The sequence below is a fragment of the Cyanistes caeruleus genome, chromosome 5 (genome assembly GCF_971803275.1).
Source record: "Cyanistes caeruleus chromosome 5, bCyaCae1.hap1.1, whole genome shotgun sequence".
Taxonomy (NCBI): domain Eukaryota; kingdom Metazoa; phylum Chordata; class Aves; order Passeriformes; family Paridae; genus Cyanistes; species Cyanistes caeruleus.
In genome coordinates, this window is record NC_141705.1 from 61,484,019 (window position 1) to 61,511,217 (window position 27,199).

The 27,199-nt window shown below is 41.7% G+C and overlaps 1 protein-coding gene across 3 annotated transcripts; it reads right to left on the reverse strand.

The window, feature by feature from the left end:
• Positions 1-14,531: 14,531 nt before the first annotated feature.
• Positions 14,532-27,189, reverse strand: NOAZFP (nucleolar atypical zinc finger). 3 transcript variants are annotated; one of them, XM_023926389.2, is made up of 11 exons: positions 26,926-27,139; positions 24,471-24,650; positions 24,243-24,372; positions 23,962-23,981; positions 23,750-23,820; positions 22,157-22,236; positions 20,700-20,826; positions 19,871-19,975; positions 17,339-17,385; positions 16,130-16,247; positions 14,532-15,794 (listed from the first exon to the last, which is right to left on the reverse strand). In XM_023926389.2, the coding sequence occupies exons 3-11, from the start codon at positions 24,360-24,362 to the stop codon at positions 15,520-15,522; spliced, it is 963 nt and encodes a 320-aa protein (XP_023782157.1). In that variant the 5' UTR covers positions 24,363-24,372; positions 24,471-24,650; positions 26,926-27,139; the 3' UTR covers positions 14,532-15,519. The 3 variants fall into 3 exon arrangements, with proteins under 3 accessions (XP_023782157.1, XP_086745924.1, XP_023782156.1); XM_086889798.1 differs by lacking the exon at positions 24,471-24,650 and having other exon boundaries at positions 27,133-27,189; XM_023926388.2 differs by lacking the exon at positions 24,471-24,650 and having other exon boundaries at positions 26,926-27,068.
• Positions 27,190-27,199: the final 10 nt, after the last annotated feature.

Sequence of the window (27,199 nt, forward strand, 5' to 3'; positions counted from 1 at the left end):
CACACTTAAGCAAACAAAAGTCAATCATCAAGGAATAAGTGGGGGTTTTAGCCTGCTCAAAGAAAAGGTAAGTGGAAGGACCTTTATGTAACTCTTCCTGCATGCTCAAAGGTAATATGTGGATGGTGTTATTTAAATAAAAGCTTATTTTTTGTCTTTTTTTTGTCTTTTTTTAAACTTGTGTGCTCTCAGAGGAAATTATGTAGAAAAGGCTAAAACCACTGACATTTTGATGTTGTGAAAGAGTGAGAATGTAAGCTAGAAATTAATGGGAGTGGATCCCCAAGTACATGATCCACTAAGTTGTGTTGCAACCCTGAGAAATGAAGCAGAGTATTTTCTTAAAATCAGTATCCCATAGGGGTGAAAGCAAGATTAGGATCTTTCAATGCAGTAAGTACCTAGGTATAAATACCTATGGTAAGGTACTGCCCTGAATAAATACCAGTGCAGCTGAGGACAACCCAGGGCCTCCAATCCCTGGGATGTCTCTAGGCTGGTGTTCCCAATGCTCTGCATCTGCCAGTGGGAGCTCACTGGAGGGTAGGAATAGGACCTCATGACCTCCCATGCCCAGCCTAAGATGGATCTGAACTGGTGTTTTCAGGGCTGGTCAGCTGCAGGAGTCTTTCTTTTCAAAAGGATGAAATAAAAAAAACTACTCTCCAGAGGAGTTCTTTACATTGTGTACCTGAACCTTAAATAAAGAGAGAAGCCAGGCATTAAAAGAGTGACAGCTTCAAAAAGTTGTTGGCACTGACAGATGTGGCTGATCAATGGTGTTTTGTTGCTACAAGGGGAGCTTCAACTGAAGCTGTTTCCCCTTGGTCTGCTGCCAGGGACAGCAGCAGAAGTCTCTGAGGAGCTAAGAAAGGAAGGAAAAGGAGTCTGGAGGAATTCCTTTGTGGCAGTTACTATAGACCCAGAGAAACCTCCCAGCCAAATATAGATATATCTTTTATAGCCAAAAGCTTTGCAAACATTAAAAACAGTCAGTATGCTGCTGAAAAGGAAGTGAGCTCAACCTTCAAACACTCTTTTCACTGTATTCTGTCTTCAGGTTCTGTGAGGGGCAGGTGAAATAAAACACATCTGTAAACAGGTGCTTCTCCATCCTTCCCTCTGTGTTTGGCACACTGGGATCTAACAAAACAGTGGAATTATGGAGCTACAATTGCCCAGCATAAGGGCTCTCTCTGCACTGTCAGTTCAAGCAAAGACAGAATCACAGAAACACAGAATGGGTCAGCAAGAGACCATGGTAGATCATCTAGTCCAACCTCCTTGCTCAAGCAGTCATGCCAGAGCACATGGCACAGGATTGTGTCCAGATGGTTGAGTATCTCCAGCGAGGGAGCAGCCTGCTCCAGTGCTCAGTGCAGAAGTTTTTCTAGTGTTCAGGTAGAACTTCCTGTGCCTCTGCCTTTCTCCCTGTTGCCTCTTATTACTTGGCACCACGAAGATAATTCCTGAACAGGGATTTTTCTGTGGTGAGGGGCCTTGTCCAAGCCCAGGAAGCAGTTTATGCAGGTTGGTGTGCCTCAGCCTGGGATTTCCATGGTGACACCTGTGCTAGAGCTGCAGCACCTCTGCTGCTTCCAATCCCTCTCCTGTGCAATGCCCTCCTGGAGCACATGCATGTGGGTCTTGCACAGCATGACTGGAGCTCCCAGGGTGCAGCAAACACACTCTCCCAAGCAGCGAGTGCATGAGTGCTATCTTGCTCAGACTGCTCTAGGGCAGGACTCAGCCTCTGCTGTAAACTGGCCAGGAAGACCCAGCATCAGACTTGCAACATCAGGCCAGATGTTAAAGATGATGCCATCCCCACTGCACACAACCCTGCTTTGGGGCAGTGGGCTCATTTCAGACACACCCAGAGGACCTTCAACCCATCTGGCTCAGGTGCTGCATCCTGCTGAGACACCTTGGCTCAGGAAGCTGGGACTCCTTCACTGCTTTGGGGTGGGTTTCATGCTTTCACAGTGACATCAGGCTCCTCAGCAGAAGTTAAATCCACACATGTGAACCATACACTGACAAAGTCCAGTTAGTACTTCTTGGGCAGTATAGGAGTTAAGTTGAAATTAGCAGGACTCTGGTGTGACTGGCAATTATATACAGGAAGGAGAAGGGTCAGGGTCCCTGTAATGTCACACACTTAAACTCTGAATTTCCAGCACTGTCATACCCTTTTTGAAGCAGTGAATTTTAATTTTTCTTCTGGAACTAAAACAGATACTTTTAATAAACAAGCAGAGCCCTTGGGTGCTGCATCATTTTAACCAGATGACAGTGACACCAGAAACCATCTCACAGTGTGATAACTTTTGCCTTATCTCTAAAGTAACACATTTTCTTGATCAATCAAACATAAAAAATACAATTTAAACCAGCTGCATTTTCGGTTTCTGAAATTCATTACATCTTTAGACTGTTACTCTTATCCCCTAAGCTGTGATTTAATTTTAGTTAGTAACTTCCTTCTTCACTTTACCTTCTCCTTCACTTTAAAGTCCCATTTCATCCTTTTCCTTTAAAACAAATTGATTTGATTTTTTGGCTGCTAGGGAGGTGGGGGATGTGGGACAGGACAGCAGTGAGGAGAAGGAAAAGTTGAGTTTGTAGAGCAAACAGGATTGCTTTCATGTCTTGTTTTTCTTTATGCACATATAAATTTTAGGCAACAAGTAAACCATCCCCATCTGTGACTATGCAAAAGTAGGTTATACTGCCTAAAGCAATTGCAATAACTCACTTGCCACTTTTATAGAACTCTCTGCTTTATTATTTTTATGCTGATAACTTTACTTTCCAGGCATATAAAAGGTAGGTAATTGAAATCACAAAGGCAGTTTAATACCTGAACTATCATATCCTCAGCTGGATGGATCTGAAGCCAGATTAATACTGTGTTAGGTTTTTCCACTGGGTAGTGACGTAGTTTATGTGTCACGTAACTGACTGTTCTCTGTGTAAAATGGACAAGTCACAGAAGCACCTTTTTTTCCTGACAGTGCAAGTTCTGTAATATTTAGAAGCACAAATCTATGGCCATCTGGTCAGAAGCTACTCTTCTATTGATAAAGGCACCATGGGATAAGCCTGGAATCCAAATATTTAGAGTAGTGGCATTAGTAAAAGAAGAGAATTTTACAAACTTTCTGGATCTTCAAAGTGTTAGAGAACTAGGGTTTATTCATATGAAAAACTAGTGCTTTTGTGGCTTACAGGCACAGAGAATCAGCTTTCACCATTTCAGCCATGATGCAATATTTCATGGTGGCTAACAAAATGCAAGAATGAAATTAAAGACTTCTCTTTCCATGGCAGAAATAAGAATGATAACCACAGATGTCTGGTGCAACCAGATCTCAGGATTGATCTGGACTGACTGATAGCGTGCAATTCCAACACCTCAGAATATATTGCATTATACAGTAGACCTGGGAATTTTACCTCCTGCACTTCTACTTCATCTTCCACACCTTTAAAAGGTATTCCTTCAGTCAATTAAGCATGATATTGGTTTTCTCTTCCCTGCAGAGTGTGGCTGTAGCAACAAACAGTTGATCTAGTGTGCCATACATTTCCAATTAAGATGACAACAGAGGTCTCAGTAAATGTGAAAGCTGAGTATGGAAAAACTGTTTTCAGATTGGGTTCTTAGGAGAAAGGTAAAGTGTTTGATTGCTCATATAGTTATAATTGGTCTACAGCCAGCTGTGCCCAGGTGGCCAAGAAGCCCAGTGGCACCCTGGCCTGGATCAGCAATAGTGTGGCCAGCAGGAGCAGGGCAGTGACTGTGCCCCTGTATTCAGCACTGGTGAGGCCACACCTCGAGTGCTGTGTCCAGTTCTGGGCCCCTCACTACAAGAAAGATATTGGGGTGCTACAGCATGTCCAGAGAAAGGCAATGGAGCTGGGAAGGGTCTGAGGGAGTACAAGTCCTGTGAGAGGCAGGTGGGTGGAGCTGGGGGTGTTTCTCTTGGAGAAAAGGGGGCCCAGAGGGGCCTTATCACTCTCTAGAACTCCATGACAGGAGGTTGGGGCCAGATGGGGATCAATATCTTCTCCCAGGCAACAAGCAGCAGGACAAGAGGAAATAGCCTCAAGCTGTGTCAGGAATGGTTCAAGATGGACATCAGGAAGAGTTTCTTCACAGAAGGTGTTGTTAAACACTGGAATGAGCAGCCCAGGGAGGTGGTGCAATCACCATCCCTTGAGGTGTTCATGAAACAGCTCACTCAGTGCCATAGTCTGCTTGACAAGGTCAAAGGTTGGATTCCATGATCCCAGAGGTCTTTTCCAACCTAATTAATTCTGTGATTGCAAGTGAATACTTGTTATATCAGCACATTTTTAACTTTCCCAAGATCAACTGCACAACTCTTGTCATTTAAATGATAGGAAATTATTGTTTGCTGATATCCTACACTTAACACAGGCAATTTGACCTGAGTCTTCAGTGAAAGTTTTTTAAACTACAGCCACTAATTCTATATGCATATTCCTTAATTTTGAATCTCAAAAATTGGGGAGTCATGTTGTCTGCAGAAAACCACACGAACAGCTTTCTGTGCTGGTCTTTTTGTTTAGCTTCAGAATGAAATGTTGTGTGCTGTTAGTTTGGGTTTGCAAGGCTCTGAGCAGAGGCATTACTCGAAGGAGCACAAACTCTGCAAGCAGCTGGAGATTGTGCTCTTTGCCTTGGTCCTTGATTAGACTTGATTCTTTAGGCAGCAATGGCTCCCTGGAAACCAGCAAGTGGTGCTGGGCTGAGACAAGAATTGCCTCCTGCTGTTCCCAGCTGCCAGTTCTGGGTAAATAGAAGTCAGTTATACTCAGGCTGTCCATCAATTACTGTACTGCAAAAGCAACTTCCAAGGCTTCAGAGGTTTGATCTCACACATCAAATGGTCAATATTAGTGACAGAAGCAACACTACTATTAGGGAAAGGGCAACACAGTGGTGCAGACCCTGCCACAGTTGCAAGTGTGTCTTAAAAGACCCAGGCAGTTCAACCTTAGGTACCGCAGGCTCAGAACAAGTGGGAGGTTATCCAAGGACAGTCCACAGTCTACAGGATGCATTTCATCAGCACCCATCCCATCCAACAGTCATGGCTTACTGGACTAGACATCAACCCCTGCAGCTGAGTTGAACCTAAAGGTGAGTGGGCAACAGTGGGGCTTTGGCAGGAGAGAGGAGGACTGAAATTATGCTGAGCAAAGGACCACAACCCACAAAGCATTTTTCAGGACCTGGGGAGCTGAAGGACTACAAGAGACAAGTATAGGAAAAACAACCCTCACATTTATTAGTATGTAGTTTGGTGATATCCCATGTATTGGAACAAAATGCAAATGCTAGACTTAGTCCAGTAAAGAACATCACAGGTAATTTGGCTTTTGTTCTCACCTTAGGGTACTTCACCAAAGGAACTGAGCTTAGCTGGAAACAAAACACTGTGTCCTGCAACTTCATGGGTCAAATCACTGCTTGGGCTGACGTTAATTCTCTGTCAGCTGCAGCAATGCCTGCCACCCCAGGGCACACTCTCCCACTGGGCTGCAGCTTATGAGAGCAGCCATGAAGCAAGGGGGAAGACCTCTTAACTTTCTCTATAAACCTGGAAGCAAGTTATTATCTGAGAAAAAAATATCTCCAAAAGGACAAAGACTTTCAGATATTTTAAAATGGTTCTTTAGGGACTGGCTCGTTTTCAATGTTAATAATCTGATATAGCTGTAATATATTTTTTTTTTACTACCCAAGAAAAAATTATAGCCCGTAAGACTATGAGGTTATATTTTAGTTTTCTAGAAGCTGAGATAGTCATATTCATATATTATGAAGGCATTGTAGTAAGAGTGCTAGGATTTTAATGATAAAACATTCAGGGTCAGCAGAAAATATATATCATCATCTGCAATTTCATTTTAAATATAATAAAATAGCATAGCATAGGAGATCTGTCACGTCTTAAATAGGATAAATGCTATTTATACTTTTTGCTGCAACATTTTATCTTCTGAAGAAGCAGGAAGGTACAGTAGTATTCAGTATTTGATCATATAGCATCTGCAAATGTGCAGAGTGTCCACAGCAGCTCATCCAACTGTCCAGGGCTGCAGGAATTGTCATGTGTGGGGAATTCTGGAGGCCAGCTGAGGAGACAAGCCATGCATAACTACCCCACACAGAGTCAGATGGGCCCTGCTGAAGAGGTGCAGGTGGGAGAGAGGTTGTAACAAGGGGAGCAGGCAGCGAGTGAGCTGTGAGGTGTCAAGGAGCTTTGGCCAGCCTGGAGTTGCTTGACCTGTAACAGCTTGGGTTTCTCTACAAGGGAAATGTGATGGTCAGGTGCAGCTAGTGGCAAGCAGAAGAGGGGGAAAGTTTGTGGTAGTGAGTGGTTTCCTTTGTGAGTGAGCTCTGGTGCTTGCAAAGGTGGCTACATAGGATGCAGCGGTTCTGACAGAACCCAGAGAATTGCAGAAATCCACGCTACAGCACCAACAGGATGTTGGGCACATGTTGACTAAAACATACTGACTTAAACCAAGGTCAGAAATGGTTTTTTGCAGGAAAGGCTTCTTAAGCTGTTAATTTGCGAGTGACTTTGTGAACTGTTGAACAAAAGAGCAGCGTTTTTTGGAAGGTGCAATACACTTAGACGGAACATGCTACGTTTTATGTTGGCCCTGTCTGCTCAGAAATGCTCTTGAGAGTAGATAACAGCAGTGTTCTTGTGCAGTACTAGCAAGTAAATGTCAGGAGAGAATCTTTGAAATGTATATAACATCAAGAAAGTGGGGAGAATGTGGAAGGAATGCAATTTATTATCTAACATCTGAATTATTCTTAAAGTTCCAAATCTGGCAGCAGTGGTTGTATGTGTTAAATGCCTGGTAAGGAATTGCACAGTGGTCCACAGGAACTGTGAATGCTTTGGCAAACAAAAGCCCGAAGGTTAAGCTCTTTATAATGCTTTCTTGGCCTGCACTGCCAGACTTAAAAGGAGGGTGCTTAAAAAGCCAACTGTGAGCATACAGTGTTGTCCTCTGCACATCATTCCTTCAAAGCACTCAGTACAATTTTGGTGTTCAGCTCAAGATAGGGAAACATCTTTATTGAACTTCCTACATCATTTCTTTGCTTAAATCTCGATAAATTATTTTTCTAATAAGATAAAAACAGTAATAATGAGTTCTGTACAAGCTTGTGGACATATTCTGTTATTCCTGAGGAAGAAAGCAGAGTGCAACTACCTTCACTGAATTCACAGAATGACTAGGTTGGAAGAGACCTTCAACATGAAGTCCAATGCATGCCCCACCACCATAACTAGACTGTGGCACCGAGTGTCACATCCAGTCTTTTTTAAAAAAACACATCAGGGAGGGTGACTCCACCACCTCCCTGGGCAGACCATTCCACTACTTTATTATTCTTTCCATGAAAAACTTCTTCCTAATATCCAACCTGTATTTCCCTTGGTGCAGATTGAGATTGTGTCTTCTCGTTCTGTCAGTTGCTGCCTGGTGAAAGAGTCCAACCCCCACCTGACTACATCCACCTTTCAGGAAGTTTTAGAGAGTGATCAGGTCACCTCTGAGTCTCCTTTTCTCCAGGCTAAACAACCCCAGCTCCCTCAGACATTACTCATAGGGCTTGTGTTCCAAACCCTTCACCAGCCTTGTTGCCCTCCTCTGGACCAACTCAAGCATCTCAACGTCCTTCCTAAACTGAGGGGCCCAGAACTGGACACAGCACTCAAGGTGCGGCCTCACCAGTGCCGAGTGCAGGGGAAGAATGAACTCCCTGCTCCTGCTGGCAGCACTACTCCAGATACAGGCCAGGATGCCATGGGTCTTCTTGGCCACCAGGACACACTGCTGGCTCGTGTTCAGCCTGTGGCTGTGGACCAGTACCTCCAGGTCCCTTTCCACCTGAGCACTGTCCAGCCACACGGTCCCCAGCCTGTAATGCTGCAGGGGGTTTTTGTGGACAAAATGCAGGACTCAGCACCTGGACCTATTAAGCTTCATCCCCACTGGACTCTGCCCATCCATCCAACCATTCCAGGTCTCTCTGCAGAGCCCTTCTCCCTTCCAACAGATCGACACACACTCCCAGCTTAGTGTCATTTGGAAATTTATTAATGAAATTTATTCATCCATGTCATCAATAAAAAGATTGAACAGAACTGGCCCCAGCACAGACCCCTGAGGAACACCACTGGTGACTGGCTGCCAGCTGGGTGCAGCACCATTCACCACCACTCTCTGGGCCTGGCCATCCAGCCAGTTCTTAATCCAGCAAAGAATGCTCCTGTCCAAGCAGGATTGGGCTGCCAGCTTTTCCAGGAGTATGATATGGGAGTATAGTACTTTACATTCGCCAATTTCATTTCCCAGCCAACGCACAAAATAATGTCGTGGTTTTAAAGTACTAGCTAAAAAATCACTAGAAAACTTTCTCATTTCTTGCTGTGAGATATGGATCAGGAGAAGGGCAAAACAAGCTTAAAAGGCATAAAGAAAGTTTATTAACAAAACTACAAGAAACCAGAATAAAACCTCCAGAAACCTTTTTTCCCCCGCCAGCCAACCCTTGTCCAACTGGTGGTTAAAATAGTCCCAACTATATAGTAGCTTTTCATCAATCTTTGTAGAGAAAAAGTAGTTCTCCTCTGTCAATTTATGAAGAGTTTTTCACAAGAAAACCATTTTCTCATGGTTTTCTATTTCTCTGATGCCAACTGCCCGGCAATCTCTGCCATCAGTCCTTTCCTCCCATTTCACACTACTCTGAGGTGTGTTTATGGGCCGTGATTCAAGGGGTGTCATTTTAAGGATGAGCTATTCAAAGGCAAAAATTCTCTTCATCTGTCTCTGTGGTCATCTCTGGAAACAGAAGTTTTCTCTTTTTCTCTTAAGGGCCACAAATCTTCATCAACTCTCACTTCTCCTTTTCTGTTCCAGCATCTCATAGGATCACAACTAGTTCACCATTTGCTCAGCTCTATCAATGAACTACCTTTGCTTAGATCTACATTTTGAAATATTTCATCCCCTCAAAATACTCTCATGACTTAAAGGAGTTTTTTCAGAACATTATTGTCCACCTCCATAGTTTTTACAAAAGACTATTTCAGCTTATTAGTGCATCTTACTCTCTTCACACCTGAGGCTTAACTGATTTCCTCACTGGCTTTGATAGTTCACGTTATCTCTTTACATGTTGATCACTCTCTCTCTTCCTCTCTCTCTGGAAAAAGGATTAAATCTGCAAGTCTCATCTGGGTAGTGAAAGGGTTAAAATCTTGCTCAAACTGCAGGTATTCAGGGTATCAGGTTTCAGCTCATCTGCTCAGAGCTGGGGACCCCCCTGGGAAAAGCTTCAGACACTCCAGAGGCTTCCCAGGAGGCTGCAGCAGAGCCCAGCCTGGCCTGGGCCCAGAAGAAGCCCAGCCCAGCCCCATCTCCTGCCCAGGAGCCACGGCAGGCCCAGCCCAGCCCCTGCCCAGGCCACATGTTCACAGGTTGATTCCACTTTTCAATGGTCAAAACTACTGTCAATTCTCAGAAATTTGCAGTTATTGGTCAGGAGAACTCCCAACAGCCTCCAGCAGCCTTAACTTCCATAGGTGTTTTTCACTTTTTTTCTTAAATGCCAATCTATCACAGGGAGACAGTGTCAAAGTCCTCGCTGAAGTCCATATAGACAACATCCACAGCTTTTCCTGCATCCACCATGTGGGTCACTTGGTCATAAAAGGAGATCAGGTTGGTCCAACACAACCTACCCCTCCTAAACCCATGCTGGCTGGATCTGATGCCCTGGCCATCCTGCACATGCTGCATGATGACACTCAGTATAAACTGTTCCATTACCTTACCAGGTACTGAGGTCAGGCTAACTGGCCTATACTTACCAGGGTCCTCCTTCCTACCCTTTTTGTGAATGGGCATCACATTGGCCAGCTTCCAGTCATCTGAACCTCACCAGTGAGCCAGGACTGCTGGTAAATGATGGAGAGCGGCTTCACAAACTCATCTGTCATCTCCCTCATCACCCTGGGATGGATCCCATCCGGTCCCATAGATTTATGAATATCCAAGTGTCTCAGCAGTTCTCTGACTGCCTCCTCCTGGATTCTGCTCCCTGACACCATCTACCAACCCAGCAGGACAGTTGTCCTGAGGACAAGCCATCTTCCCACTAAAGAGTGAGGCAAAGAAGGCATTGAGCACTTCCACCTTCTCCTCATCTGTGGTTACTAAGTTCCCTCTCTCATCCAATGAGGAACAAAGGCTGGTCTTACCCTTCCTTTTACCATTAATATATTTGTAAAAATATTTTTTATTACCCTTTACAAAAGTTGCCAATTTAAGTTCAAATTGAACTTAGGCCTTCCTAATTTTTTCCTACATGCCCTAGCAGCCCCCTTAAATATTTCCTGAGGGACCTGACCCTCCCTCCAAAGATGATACATCCTCTTTTTATTTCTAAGTTCTTCCAAAACCTCGTTGCCCATCCAGGCAGGACACTTGCCTCATTGATTCATCTTTCAGCACACAGGGACAGTCTGTTTGTGTGCCCTCAAGACCTCTGTTTTGAAGCATGCCCATCCTTCCTGAGCTCCTTTGTTTTTAAGGGCTGCTTCCCAAGTAACTCTCTGAATAAATCTCCTGAACAGGCCAAAGTTTGCCTTCCGGAAGTCCAGTGTAAAAGTCTTATTGGCGTTCCTCTTGATTTCACCAAATATCAAGAACGCTATAATTTCATCATTGCTGTGCCCCAAGCAGCCTCCTTGTGGGATGCAGCTTTGCAGCAGTTGTTTTTCCAAGCATTTAGGTTTCTGCAGGCTTCCAAAGTAGTCTAGTGAAAGGTCATATTTCAGTTGTTACTACCTTGAGCTGGCACACCCTGTGAATTCATGTTGACATCCAGAGTGAAGTCTTTGCACACCTCTCCTGATGGTGGGAAAATCTCAGAGGGGCTCATCCTTGTCTCTGCCATACTCATAAGGTGCTGACTTTAAATCAAATTGGAGGCATGCCAAGGGTATATATGCCTAACTAGCAGGGATTCACTTTCAAAATAATCAACCTCTTTCTCTATGCCAAAAATAAAACAGTAGGAACAGAAACAGGCAACTATAGCAGTGAAATACTTGTATTACCTGTTAAAGAAATTGTGGAGGGTTGGCATGTTTACATTCTAATAAATTCATTTTTTTAAATTAGTGGTTTTGTAATGTGAAAATCTACAACAGATGTGACGTATCATCAAGTTGAAGTAAAAACATTACTTAGGCCCTGAGGCACTCAGTATTTCTCATTTCAGAGGGAAACTAAAGTGAATCTCAAATTACAGGTAAGTTTGGGAAACACTTTGGGAGAATCACGTGTTGCGTAAGTGAGGTTTAAAAGAATGCTTTAGTGTTAGAAAATAGTAGGAGTTGAGATAGCTAAGATAGGCCTTCTCATGCTTTGCAATTGTTTCTCAGCAAACCTGCTTATCTGTAGTAGCTTAATTTGGTGAGAAAGAAACATAATTTAGTTTTTCCCCCTTCCATACAGAATACAGGCTTGTGAACCTACTGTATGTTTAGCAAAGGGAAACTTAGTGGCTTTTCTATGGATTATTCTTCACATCTTTGACATTGTCTTGCTGATTTTTGTCTATCTTGCTTATGGAAGCTAAAAACTAGGCCCTGCTTCAAATTTTCCATGTGTAGTAGCCAGTTACAGCACACATAATCTTAATAAAGGAGTGTCATAAAATATGTTTAGTCTGGACCTTCATGGGTAGGTGATGGAGAGTCCAAGCTGCAGAGGGCTGCTGCCAACTGGACTATTCAGGCTGTGATTTTTTCAACTACTGTTTTCTATCTATGTACCTACAAAAAAAGAGATGACGAAATTTGTCTGTGTCCTAAGTGCTTTGAGCTTTTAGCAACTATTTATTAATTACATGAAGACTTTCGGGAGATGACTAATTATATTTCTGCATCTTGTAGAATCTGATCTCTTCCTGCTTTAAGCAGCTTCATCTTTCAGTCTTGAGAGCACTGTCCAGTGGAACTGTTGAAATTTAGAACAAATATTTTCACGCTAATGGTTAACACATTAACCTCATGTTAAAAGATTTTCTTCATCTTCCCCACTTCTGCTTAGGCTCACATTGTGTTCCACAACACCTCCTAACATTTAAGATGAACTGTAGATACTGAAGATTACTGAGTTGTTTCCACTTGGATAAATGGGAACGTTGCCATTGGTTCTTCTGGAAATAGGATCAGGACCTGGACAGATGCATGTAATGTCTTGCGAGACAACTAATACTCTTCAGCCTGAACAAATAGGACTCTGAGCACATTTAAGTTTGTCCTCTAGCTCTCTTGTATCATGCTTGCTACTACTTTTTCAGCTGCTCAGTACACTATAATGATCTTCCCATTCATTTTCTGGAAAGAAAACTACCGGATTGATCAAAAGACTCACAGTCACGGGTGCTAAATTATACCTGAGTAAAAAGAAAAATGCATTAAATCTACAGGAGTATGCAATGAATTCATAATGAGCTGGTGCTGCCACCATAATAAACAAATGCAATTACAGAGGTGACCAGAGCTTTTTTTTTAGGCCTACAGGCACAATAAATGTTGCTGTGATTATAATTCAAGTCCTACTTAAGCTTTGCTTAAATGGTCATCACAGAAGTTAAAAAACCTGAAGTGTAAGATTTTATCAAGGTCTTAGATTCCTGGAGTACAACACATAACTCATGGGTATTAGTGGTTACATGTTAGAACTGTCCCTCTCTCAAATCAGAACTTCCTTTAACCAGAGACAGGATTTTCAAAGGAAACATAGAGCAATGAAGAAAAATGGAGCCAGTATAATTTTGTCCCAGACCTGTTCTTCAATGAAGTCAGAATACACGTTTATTTTCTGTTCCATCCTGTTCCTGCCATTTACCTTAATAAAACCAAAATTATGCACTTTCTTTGAAAGCAAGCTCTGAGGGCCTATCCCAAACAGAGCGCCTGCATTTACCTGTACTGAAAAAGCAGAGGAAACGCAACACATCACATCCTATCCAGCCTGTGCTGCCACAGATTGACATGTTTGTCTGCTCCAGCCTGAATGCACCAGATTACTTTAAAGCAGCTTAAACTCGCCTGTTTTGACCCCTGGGAGGCAGGCACTGCAGGGCTAATTCCTGGACCCAATTTCCAGACAAGCTGACAGCATAAGCATTTTCAGTGGTCTGAAGAGAAGCACAAAAGAAAAGCAAAAATAATGTCCACCGAGTAGTGACTTTGCTAAATTACAGCAGGTACGTTGAGCATCTGCTGCAGGCACTGCTGTGACCCTCACTTCCGATGTGCCATAGGAACTTGTTAGCTTTGGAGTATTGATCTAGCAAGGATCAGTGCAAGGGCACTTCAATGAGAAAATGAGTAATTCTTTACCCTGATTATGATGATTAATTCTGTTATGTCAGCAGCCTTTGGCACAGCCAGTGACAGCAGCAAATTTCAGAGGAGAAAAACCTAATTGAAGAGCCAAGAACATTAAAGAGGGGTTTTGTGTGGTTAAGTAATATTAATAAATGACACACAAGCAGTGATAATTTTACATATATGCAGAAACACATGTATTTTCCTCGGTTCTGTAGAGGACTTGGTACTGATAAGTGTTTTGCATTTGAAACACCAACCAAGATTTAAAAACTGACATTGCTGCTGGAATTGACCAGTCACAGATGAACTCAATGTGGAAGTTTTTGGAACATATGAAGCTGAACAGAAATTCTCTCACATGTGCCAATTTCAGAAATTAATCGGAGTTGAATTGGCAGGTGTCCCACTTCCATCACTTCATGTCTGGTTATGCAAAAGACTGATCAAGACATCTCTCAGGTACTTCATTTAAGACAGGCCTTTGCATATGATACTGGATGTTTCAATGTTTGAAGGGGATTTGGCTTTCAGACAGTGCATTCACTTGTTTCATCTCCAGTTCCAAAGGCATACACTCACCAGCTGTGCCCCCTTCTCCTACAGAGCTGCTCCCTCAGCTGCCATTACCAAGTTCTGCTCTTTAGCAGTTTGTTTTTGTCCTAGATGGATCTCTCTGGAGCTCTCATCTTTCACGTATTTGGTATGAGATGCATTTAGGAGGGAAGTATCAAGACCAGGTTTTCCAATCCTGTTTTGCTACGAAATGTTCATTTGGCAATCCTAACATCATTAAAAATTACTCTCAATAGGGTATGCTCTACCAACACATGACCTTTAGCTGTTACAAAAAAGTAGAGAAACACCACAAAAGCAGGTAATGATATAATCAGTTCAGGTATTTGACAGATAACAAAAAGGGCTCTCTTGCATTAAAGCATGGCACTTAGAAAGCTGAAGCAACACTTTCGGTGGTTGCCCTTGTATCACGACCTGTGTGCTGTAAAACATTCCCCTACATAGAGAAAATAAATGCCATCACTTAGATCTGTATATGGGCAATTAACATGTTTACTTTCAAACTAGAACCACTGCAAACACTTCTGCAGGTGTCACAGCTCAGAAGTGATCAATTGCCTTGTACAGGCAGGCTTGCACAGAATAGTATTTGAACCCAGCATTTTGAATCCCCATGTTTTCTCACCTTCTCAGCTCATATATGGCGTTGCTTCCTATCTAGTATTTTTTTTTCTTATCATATGCAAGGAAAAGAGTTGAAGGCTAGGTACAGATGAAACCAGTCTCCCTTTCATCTAATGGGAAATTGCCTTACAGATTTTTGTGGCAGAGAGGATACTAGCATTTTATTTCCATAGAAGTTTTGATTATCTGGAGTGGTCTTATAATGACTATATATAGCCCAAGCAATTAATAGCTAATAAGAAAAACACCGAAAAGATGATATGCAAATACATAGGGAACTACATTGATCTGCCATACTGACATAAACAAGCAAGTAATTTCAGTGTCAATTTACACTTTGTATACAACCTGCTTTCCAACTATTCAAGGGAGATCAATATTTATGACAGTTCATTAGAGAATACAGTTGACTTTTATTGTGCAGACCAAAAAAAATGCAGTCACCAACTCACCACTGCATAAATGTATGAAATCAGTTAACAAAATTATTGTAAAAAATAACTTAATTTCTGATGGGCAAATGGAAGCAAGTTCTATAGCCGTCCCACATTCCTGTGTTGATAGGAGAAAATGGCATTGAACCATTATACTCAAGGACAAAACTATTCTGTTGTTTAGGGGAATAAAATTACCCTGATTTTCTCCCCCATTCCCAAACAAAACATCAGTTCATCTACAGGAAAAATGTCCAACAGACTTACTGCAGAAGTCCCACACTCTTTATTCTCTAACTCTGATGTGTAAGTACCTGATAGAGCTATCCTACTGGCATGTACACAATTCAGTGAAGCATTGCTTGACTCCTTCAAAATGTTTTTAGCTTACCAGCATACTAAGCTTAATCCTCTGATTCCTCATAATGTGCATACCCACTAGCATAGGTCCTTCCTAAATTCAAATTGCTGAATACATCTGTGGCCTCAGAATCTGAATCCTTCCCTCGCTCATCATTGTCATCTTCATCATCATCTTCTGCTTCATACTCATATTCATCCTCACGGTCGCCTGCATCCCCAGTCTTGCTAGAGGAAAGGTTTTTCCAGTAGGCATCATAACCAGAAGCTCCATCTGCATCTTCTCCTCCAGTCTGTCGGCCAAACTTCAAAGAGCGTGCTGCAGGCAAAGAAAAATCATGTTCCCACCAATTCAACATTTCATTTCTATCTTTTTTTCACTGCTTGAGGATTAGTTTAAATGGCAATTATTTTTCATTTCTTTCACAACTAAAATCTCAAACTAAACAAAAACTTTCACTTTCTTAGAATCAATTAATGGTTAAGAATGAGACTGCTCAATTCCAGAGCTCAGAAACACAAAGTTTTTCTCAAAACAAATGAAGCGAAACTGTGTATAACAATTGAACGTGAAAGACTTAATTCAGTGCTCCTAGGCAGAAATTAGTCACTAATGGCACTTGTAAGGCTTGTTAGCTAGAGAAACTGGCTTACTTGACATGCTCAGATCCTTTGTCTGCTGAGTTTCATGGCCACATTTAGGGCAAGGAGGCTTTTTCCCTTTTTCCTGCTTGAAAACTTTACTTCGCACATGATCGTCACAAAAACAAGCCTGTGTGTTGAAGGGAGAATACAAAGGTCAAATAAATGTTTTAATCCTAGAAGCACAATCCTCAGCAAGAAGCAAACAAAAATGTATCTAATAGCAGCAGGGTTTTCTGGCTGGGATTAAAATTTAATGAGGTCTCTCCTGCAGTGGACACGGGGTCTGTGCACAGAGGAACCACTCTGTGTTCAATGTGGTTCCAGGGCTTCTGGGAAAGAGGCTGGATAAAAGTGCCAGTAAACAAGCATTGAAAGTAACATACTCCAGGGCTGGATTGCAGCACTGCGCACAAGGAGCCTGGCAAACTTGGGTTTGTGTTGACAAGCTTAAATAAACATAATGAGACGTATCCCAGAACAAAACTATGCAGGGGCCTGAAGGCAAGAATTCGAGATGGGAAATTCACATGCTGAGCACCAAGGTGCAGCTGCATACATGTAAAATACATGTAAAAAGGAACTATTTGGAATAAGCCATCAATGCCATGGGAGAGTGCAGAGAAAACATGGAGGGTAAGAAGGGTAAGAGGAGGCAATGAACCAGCACCTGGAGAAATCCAGGCAATGCTAATGATGAAGCAGGTGGAGCTTTTTATACAAAATTACTTCTGAGTGTTAAAACCATAAAACCAATGTCAACAAATCAGCCTATTCACATGGAAGCCTGAATTAACTGTGGAGAGTATTCCTTTGGATGCAGCAAATTCTGGTCAGATAATCACTTAACTGTTTAAAAGAACAACTTTTCTAATTGTTGCAGTTCCACACTGGATCAAAGCATATTCCAAAGCTTTGGATTCTATTTATAACCAAGGATTTATTTTGTTGTCTTGTTTTTTTTTTTAAGCCCCAACATGTTGCAGGCCCAACTTAAACTAAGAGGGCTGGGAAAAGATCACTTCACACAAAAGTGTGGTTAACAGGCAAGCAAAGATAAATGACCTTCTGTCCCCCAAAGTCTGACCCCAGGCTACAGAAACTAATACAAAAGTTTGAATTTCCTTTTAATCATGGAGAGGAAGACATGGCAAGGCCTGACACCAGCCTTGGAGGCCAAGGACAACGAGCCTAAAATCAGCTCCTCACAACTGTCTTTACCTTACAACGCAGGCAGGAATGCTGTCCCAGCCTGTTACAGGAGACACCTGTTGGAGAAAAGCAGTATGACAAATTCATACTTGAAAAATTCGTACTTGGAAACTGCAGTCCTGTCATGTTTCTAAAACTTGTAAAAGTATGCAATACCATAATTGAAACATTTATTTTTAATTCCCTGACAACTGCATTCTGGCAATGTGAATCAGTCATTTTACCCAACAGTACCATTTTAACTAGATTTTTTTAACTCTAAACCTCATTTTGACAAAAAAATGAAATTTCAAGAGCTGAAACATTTAACTATTTCTTGAGCTTCCAAACTTTTAAAACCTGTAGTTTCAGAACCACTTTGGTGTTCATGTTTCATCTTGCTTTTCCTTTTCTCATTAAAAAGGAGGAGAGCTAGAGATGCAAGAACACTTTAAGCTTGCAAATTTCTAAACCTAGAAAAGTTGTTCACATTCTGTATTTTCTGTCACATCCTCTGGATATGCCATGTATCCTCTGGATACTTGACTGCACAAACCTTCATAAGAGAGTCTGTGTTTAAGAACTGGAGCTGGCACACAAGCTGTAAAGAGCAGAACCAGTGCACAAAATTTAACTAGTCTTGAGCTTCAAATTGTTTTTATTATTCCACTAGAGGGAGTACAGTAAAGGGAAACACTCAAGAATTGGCAGCAACACAAGGTTTGGTGAATAGTTACTCCTTGAGAAGCAGTAACATATACTTAACCAGTTTCTGTGCAAGAACTCATTCTTTTCCTCCTTGTCTAACCCCTGTGATAGCAGTTTTTGAACCTGAGATAATAAATTTCATGAGTTCTCCACGTGAACAGGACAGATGCGGGATTTGGAGCTCTAACATGATTAGAGATAGAACTGGAAATGCTGATGCATATATATTCATCATTCTTGGAGTATCTGCACTTCGAAAAACCTCTCTCTGATAGTGATGGAAAGTAGCAATACCTTTCCCACTGCTAAAATAGATTTAATACTACAGTTGCATGACCACATTTGAAGTTCATGTATTCTGTAAAAGTACAGGTTTTATAATCTTGTTACCTCACTGACAAAAAACTTGTCTCCACAAAGTCTGCTTTGTGCCACAAAACACCAAATGCAGTGAAAACCATAAAAAACCTCTTTCTATTCAGGGTGTGATACCACATTGAGAATTGAGAGCTCCCAACAATCACTGAAAAAACATTCTTGCAGAACAGCTGTTGCTGCCTCTGTATCGCTACGCAGGAAGAAATTCTGGCAGAACACATCAAGGGAAGATAAGCAAGGCTTAAAAAATAGCTGTCTAGGAACAAAAGTAAGGGAGATGACAAGGAGATAAGAGATGTCTAAAGACACCAATTAAAACATTGAAATCACAAATATTCTGGACCAGGAGAAATCAATTAGGATAGGAAATTAGTTCAAAGGAAAACAGCATTATGATAAAGAGCACTTTGAATTTCTATAATAAGAATTGAAAATGTTATAATAGTCAAAATACATGCATACAAGATTTGGGAAGGACAAAAAATGCTTGTCTTGTGATGAACCAAATCATATTTCATGGTGGGTAGGCAAGAAATACTGCTAGAAAAATTTAGTTATTTCAAATATGCATCGCCTTGGCTTGTTTTGTTTTATTGTTGTTTTGTTTTTTTTAACTTCCCTTGGAGATTCCCTGTTTCAGCCAGAGAAGAGTAATGAGTGAGCAAAGTCAGGCATGGCTATCATGTCCTCTTACAAATACCAGTTTCACAATTAATCAAAGTTCAAAAAGAATTGTTCAGCTACCTGTTCTTAACTCCAAAAGAGTGAACATATATCAGCATTTGATACATTACTGACACACACTGGTCAGTGAGGAAACGAACACTGAAATCATGCTCTGGGACTATTTTTGTCACTTCCTTCTGTGCTCTCCCTGTCTCACTGACTCAGATGATGACTGCTGAGTCACAGCCCTCCTCAGGACTTGAGCAGCTGCTAACCCTTCACCAGCACACAGGCCTTCCACAGCAACCTGGGAAAGTTTAGCCAGACTAAGACAAGTGGCATTGTTTAGGGCAGCTGTCTTCTAGGAGAAACAGGTATCTAGAACTAGCTCATCACTGGGACAGAAGATTCCTTCTCACAGCTCCTTCTGCTGGCAGAGCTTTGTGGAGTGAAAAACCAGCATCAGCAGTTCCAGTTCAAAACAGGACTGTTTTGCTGCAGTCCTGCCACTGCCCACACTTCAACTTTGGAGAAGGCTGGCTCCTGCAAGAGCAGCTTCCCATGGGAGGCCTATAGCAGGCTGCCAGGAAAACAACTGCCATGTATGCCATGGAGGAAGGCCCATGAAGGAGAAAAAAGTTCTAGTCTGGACAACTGGATACCAAAAGCCAGCCCATAAGAAACAGGCCCTTCCCTTCAGTGGTGGAAAATCTACTTGGGAAAGGTGATGGTGAGTATTCTGGATCACAGAGGAAGCAAGTAGAGAGTCTGCTTGGCTGTGGTGAAAGAGACTATGAATAACTAACTTACATTTAAATGTCTCTGCTTCCAGAACTTGGCAGCTGGCTTGATGTTCAAACTGATCATCTTCACAGAGAAAATCATGGCAAAAAGAACAGGCAAATATTCTGCCTCCTGAAAGATTTATCAAGGCAAAATAATCAACAATGGGCACAGGTATCAAGTCCTGCTCTGCAAACAATTTAGGTGGTAGTTTTGACTGAAGACCAGTTCTCCTTTCTGTCACAAATGCTTAATGTCCTAAATCAGGCACTGCCATCCATTTTTACACTGAAAATTACCTTCTATCCTACAATATAAGACAGCATAACTATAAAGCAAGTATTACTTCTAGTACTTCATTTTAATTTGACTGTAGCATTAACTATTTTTCTTAGATCACAATTTCATCCAGTCTTCTCTGCTCAGCTCTGATACACACTTGAAATAAACACTTTAAAGGATTCCACAAATGGAGACCAGTAAGGTTTCCTAAGCAACTGTGAATCCAAATACCTGTACTAGTGCAGAAGAATGAAGTAAGAATGGCAGAAAACTGTGTTGGCAATTTTATGCAGTGCTTAATTATGTGAATAATTAATCTCATAGAACCATTATAATTTAGATTACATAATCATCCTTGAATTGAGCACTGTATGTTCTTGAGCAAGTAATTTACTTTCCCCACTGTATAATGACTATTTTTAAAACAGGAAGAATCCTTGCTTTGAACAAACATACTGCAAGGACTAATCAGTGAAGACTAAAAAGCATATGTGAAGAATATAGATGCACTAACTTAAGCAATGCAAGGGAAGTGTAGCATTTATTTTCTTATTTTTAAATATGAGCAACCTACCATGGTCCCAGACACTTCTTTCACACTCAACGCATTCTGCATCTGCCAGAGGGCACATACACGCATGGGTGCTGAGACATTTCCTCCCATGACACACCCAGGCTTCACAGAAATCACAGATTGCACCCTGCAATCACAGCAAGATATCATCTCAAAAGTTCTGCAATACCAATAGAAAGACTTATCCCATAATCCTCAGTGTATCACCTAGTATCCATTCTCTCAATGGGCTCACTTCGGTTGAGTGAGAATATTGAACCAAACCAATAACCTTGGTGTTCTGACCAAGCTGCTCCACAATCCATGTTTGTTTGGTATTAATTTCTGCAGGATTAAGTATGATGCAAAATAATTTGGTTATCTACCTCAATCCTGGTTTTTACATTTCTTATCACATATTTTGCACATAGAAAATTGAGTCCTCCAGTTGAAACCTGGGATCCATAAATTATAATAATGTTCAGGCAAAAATGAAATTTCAAAGACCTAAAAAATGCCTCTAGACTCTTACAGCTGAAATCACTCATTTGGATTTTAAACTCCACTATATTAGAGCACAAGCTCTCCAGAGAGCAAATGTCAAATAACTCATTAGAAATAAGTTAGACTCTAACTTTTATTTTGATTAAATTGTAAGATCTCCACTTCAGCTATCCTCAACTGTAGCATTTAAGAAGTCTTTTCAGATCATAGGTAACTAATTACTATATGCATTACATGCACACAAAGCTAAGAAAACAATTATGAATCCAAACTTAACTGTTGATGCATTCACTCTTGCATCAGTGAATGCATGGGATGAGTTTAGAAATGCCAGCATGTAAAGGCTGGTTGTGTTACAGAGAACAGTTGACAACCAGCTGCAGGCAGCAACAGGACAGAGGTTTAGTCCATTTAATCCAGAGGCTGTGACAGGTCACACCTTGCTTTCTAGAATGCAGACACTAACTTGTCCTTCTAAGAACAAAACTTCAAAGGCCTGAAGCTATGATAATCTCTAATTAAGAGCCCAAAATAGGGGTTTTGCTCACTAAAATTCCCCCCTAATGGAACAGATTCCTCTCTGTGATACTGATGATCTCTGCAGTACTAAGACAACAGCAACAAAAGTCTTCAGGCTTCTCCAGAATAATCCTACATTTTAATGAAGGCTGGGAATTGTCTATGGGGCATGTAAGGGTCCAGTGCTATTCATGCATGTGCATAGGGCCTGCCACCAACACAGATCTGTTAGCATTCAGGACATGTGCTGGAATTTGCAGGAGCTGAATCTAAAAATGAAAAATTTGGGAGTTTCAGTATAAGGGAAAAATCAGTTTGTTACAGAAAAGCAAGGAAAGAACTAAACTTAGCATTGTATATACACTATCATTCCATAAGTGTTTTATCATTTTTCTGGAAAGATTTGCACAAAATATCATCATAGTACAAAAAAGGCTGCAATTTTGTATACATACCACCATAGCTAGTCCAGTACTGTACACACCAGCATGTTTTATAACACAGTCTGAAGACTTCATCATGCATTTGGTTTTTCCTGTTTAAAATAAAAAGGCAAGCAACCATAAAAAAACTATGTAAAAATAAAATTTAAAAAACAATAGAATGCATCTTCCTTATGTAAGAACAGCACTTCAACTAAATGCCTGCGTTTAACTGTAAATCTAGGTAAAAATAATGCAAACAAAGATGTTTGCATTATTGCTGCATTTGGCAACCCACCCTCACATCTCCCTTAAGTTAAAGTAATTGTTGGCTGTTTTCAGTCAACCCTCTTGCCCCTGTACTGAGATAATAAGACAATGTGTTGGTCTTGCTCTATGTTTTGAGGCACTGGCAAAAATTTCAAATGTCAAAACAAAGAACAAAACTAAGGTCAAAGTCCAGCAATGAAACTTTATGTTTATATTATGTTTAAAACCACTGCTAGTTCTGTCCCACCATAAAAGCAGCTGAGCTGGGTGAGCCAGTGAGAGGTGGTGGGGGCATAACTGGGTGTGGAGTACTGGAACAGAACTATCTTGGTCCCATACCTCACTGGCTCCTCTAAGATGCTCTTGGTTTACAGTCCCCAATGCTTGATTATGCACCAAACAGCTCTAATAGTTTTTGTTTGGAAAACCCTAAGTCTCTCAATATAGTATAGTTGTTGACAGGAATGGTTTTCCTCTAGAAGCATACTCCAGATTACTCTAGACACACAGAACTGAACCGTAAGACTGAAAGCATGTTTTCAGTACTTCACTGCATGGTGACAGAAAGGAAACTTACAAAGGGTGACACACTGCCACTGCACTCTAACAGCCTGGCTTCCAGACTTGCTCAGTATCTGCAGGTCACAACAAAGGCACTGAAAGCTGCATGTCAGCAGCTCTGAGAGTCAAACTCCAAAACAGTCAAACTGCTTATTGACAAATTGAAAATCTGCAATGTGTTGAAACAGTGGAACAACAAAATTCACTTCAGTATGAAAGGAATATCAACATCTCCTGCAAGCAAGCAGCTGTTTAAAAGCAAAGGATGTTTTAGCCTGATTCAGAGCAGTTATGTCACGAGGAGTCCTTCCCTTCTAATTTCAAAGCATCAGGCCTCAAGCCCACATGAATAACAGGAGCTGAATATTACATTACAATCCCATGCAAGGTGAATAATATATTGTTGCTTTAATTTATATTGATCAGAAGTTATACAATCCCTAAAAATACAGTACTTATTGTGCCGTGCTAGCAGTCAGAACATTTTTAATTTTGTTGCTGTTATGAAACAATGCTTCATGTAATCAACCTATGAAAACAGTCAGATTTCTCAAACCTGAAAGAATGTGAGACTAATTTTTCCAAAGAAGACAAGCAACGATCCAGGCTTGCAAACCTTTGGGGCACATATACCAATCAAAGAAGATCACTTCTTAAGGAGGATATTCACAGCTGATTCAAAAGAGCCTGCTCCACATCACAGATGTACTTAAAAAAGCTACTGTAACACAGGTACTGAGAGTTTAACACCAGGAACAGGATTGAGGACAGCTTGTTTTCATTATTTCTACTCACCACATTGTGCACAAATGGGCAACTTCTGAACAGAATTACAGAAGTAACAAAAAGCTCTATTCTTCTGTCGTCTAGACACATGGAGGGGAAAAAACAAAAAGAATGTGTTAAGCTTTAAAAAAAAGCATTAAAAATTACCTGTAAAATGTCTGAAACAAATACTAATAGAAGTATTTGTACAAATACTAATTTAGAAGGGGAATAAATCTTACCTTTGGCACTTATCACATTCCTAAAGAGAAGAAATAAAACACTGGTTATTATTTTCATTCTAGGCAAAATATATAAAATTCACAGACCTCCTCAGGAAGTTAGTTAGGATCCAAACCTTTTAATCCATATTCTGTCTTGTGCAAACGTAACCTTAAATATAAAGGAATGAAAGTGGAAAGAATGACATTCTAGTGGCATTAAATGCAGTAAAGGTTTTATCACTGAGTTTACATAATTGAAAATTAGGTATTTTACTACAGAATACTTTAGGTTGATTTACCATTGAAGCATTACAAGGATGTTTGGCCAAGTCTATGTTGTCTCGTGAAGCCCTTATCTGCTTCTCACGTTCCCGACGGTTCTCAGCTTTCTTACGAGCACCAGTCTTTTTTTTAGGCATGTTTCACTATCTGTGGGGGAAAAATAGGTATGGAATGAATGCACACAAAACTATGTATGTAAATACAAGGACACACATGACACATGCAGCACTAAACCTGGATCTTGCAGTTTCTGCAGTAACTGTGCTTCATCTCCATTAATTTGCTTGTGTGAAATTTCCTTTTGAAATGTAGGATAAGGGGACAATCCTCAAGGAAGAGCCATGTGACGAACCATAAAGAATCTTGTGATCTGGAAGACTTTGCTGTCCTGAACTTTGTGTTTAACTATCTTTGAAGTGCTTTGCCTTAAAAAAAAATTTAAACCATTACTGTCTGTAAGTTTATTTGTAATGGACCTCTGGTTTTGGTTTGCCTTGCCTGTTCAATAAGCATCTGTATGGATAGTTGCAGCATCAACAGGCAGTCAATTCTAGCAGCTTCAACTTGGAAGAAAAATTAGTATCTTCATTCAAAAGGTCTTATAAACCAAAGAATCCTAACTTCCCTGAACACAGAAATATACTCTTGACCAGATACTAAAATTTGCTTTTGATAGAACACATAAATCAGTTTTCTCACCCTGTAGTATTTTGCACAATGTTTAAATCGTATTAGTGTTGTATTTTGTAGTCAAAATTGTATGGCTGTGCTGCCTGCTGGCAACTGTCATTATTCTAGAGTGTGACATTTCTGACACTGAGAGTACAATATCAGGTTCCACACTAATTTTCAAACCTTTCAAATGCTGTTTTAACAACAGAATCTAATGGTTAGTATTTAAACCTTGACTTCTTCACATCCCTTCATAATGGAAAGCACAAAATGACAAACTGTTTTCATTGAAAGCACTGCCCCAGCGCCTCCTGAGGACACAGAGTACAAGAAATTTTAGATGGCAGTTCTCAGAAAGTTGCACTGGGCTAAGTAACAACAGAACTGCAATGTCAGGTCCCTTTAGCAAAGCTGTTGACCGAATCCATGCTTTCAAACAGCATCCAATAATAACAAGAGCCTAGAGATCAATATTCTTATCACTCTTTCCCTCTGAGTTTTCATTTGTTTGTTGTCTTCATCATGGGCTCAAGTTTTTAAAGAAATTTACTGTCTTTGCAATTTTTGGACTAGAGCTTAACAATGTTGTGATTCCAGAAATTACAACAGCATAAACCCTGTCTATCTTTCAAAAGAGACTAACACCTCTTTTGAAACCCCTATTTAGTATTCAAATGTCTCTGCAGAGTGCTCTACCTCCACTTTTGGCACACTCACTTTCAGGAAGGAAAGATACAGTAGATTCTGTGTGCAGCCCACACCCCTGAGGGATGTGTGGGACAGAAAAGTACAACTGGAGGACCTAAAATAAGGGGTCCATGCCTGATTCCTACCTCAGCCCCAGAGGGTACAATTATGCTGCCCTACAGAGCACTGGAGCTCCTGCATGGGGAACACTCTTCAGGAGGGTTGTTTCTCCATTTAAAGTTTCCTACTCAGGAGTGAAATGCTGTGCCTGGGCCACAGGAGCAGCAGCGGGAGTGAGCGTAGCTCTCCAGCTTAATGGCTGATGCTGTGGCACAAGGAATCAGATCTCAGGTATCAGGAGGCTGTGTGGGAATGAGGTGAACACTTCAAAGGAAAACCCCTAAAACATGTTATGCAGGTATTGGGTCACAAGCACTGTGTTCCATTCTGTAAATGTTCAGCTCCTGCTGCATTATTTGCTAAGGCAACCATGGGCAAAGACCACAGTTTTCCCACCACAGCTCCAAAGACTCTGGTGGATTTTAACTGGGGGTTGTGCATTAATAGTGCTCGGCATCTAAATTCTGCTAAAGCCACGACTATTTGTCCTCAGTGAGGACTCAAAGACACACCCTGACTGCACCAGCAGGTTCCTGGATCTTCCGTGCTGAGCAGGACAGTGCCCTGCCTCATTATCCGGTGGTACACTGCCCACCCTGCTGTCACAGAAATGGCCAACAGCTGGAACAAGCTATTTACTGGGGGGCAGGGAACTGTGGGGCTACCCTTGTCAGGCCACAGACACCAACACCCAGAAGAGGCTTTCTGTACTTCGAGATTTCTTGTGCTTGACCATTAAACAGCTTCCACTCTAGGCGTATTCAAAATCTACTTCACCACTCATACAAAATTATAATTTAAAAAACTGCATTAACAGTACTTCATATTTAAAAGGGTCATGAACTTATCGCCCTAATAACGCAAAAATTACTTTCTAGGCTTACTCCATGTTACTCCAAATTACCATGACTTACTCCATCTTTTGGAAGCAAAGTGGCTAAAAACTGCACTGTGGACCCGCAGCACGTGGGGGCTGCGGTGCTGTAAGTGCCCAGGTGTGAGGGGCTTTCCTCAGGAGCCCCTCTGACCCATTCCCTCCTCAGCATGGGCACCTCGTCCCGCCGGGAGCCGGACGAGACCCGCCCCGCGGCCGTGGGGTGAGGCACCGACAGCAGGCCTGCTCTGAGCGTGTGCACACACACTGCCGGGCTTCAGCTTTTAGCGCTTTCTCTCATCTTCAGTATTTGGGGCCCCCAAACCGTGCCGCATCACGCTGCCAACCTGGATCGCCGTGCTCCGCGTTTCCCGGCACCTGGCCACGGGGGAGCCGGACACCGCTTCGCTTGTTCGAGCACTTAAGCAGCAAGAGCCCGGAACCGAGACCCTCAGCGCATCTAGCCCGGCCCCTTTGAGGCACCACCTTCAGCACTGCGGGCCCGCCCCTGACCCAGCCCCCGCCCCCATTCCCGGCCCCGCTCCCGCTCCCACCTGTCTCGGGCGGCCGCGCGGAAGCCGGAAGCGGCGGTGCGCCGCGGTGCGCTGTCCGCCTGGCTCG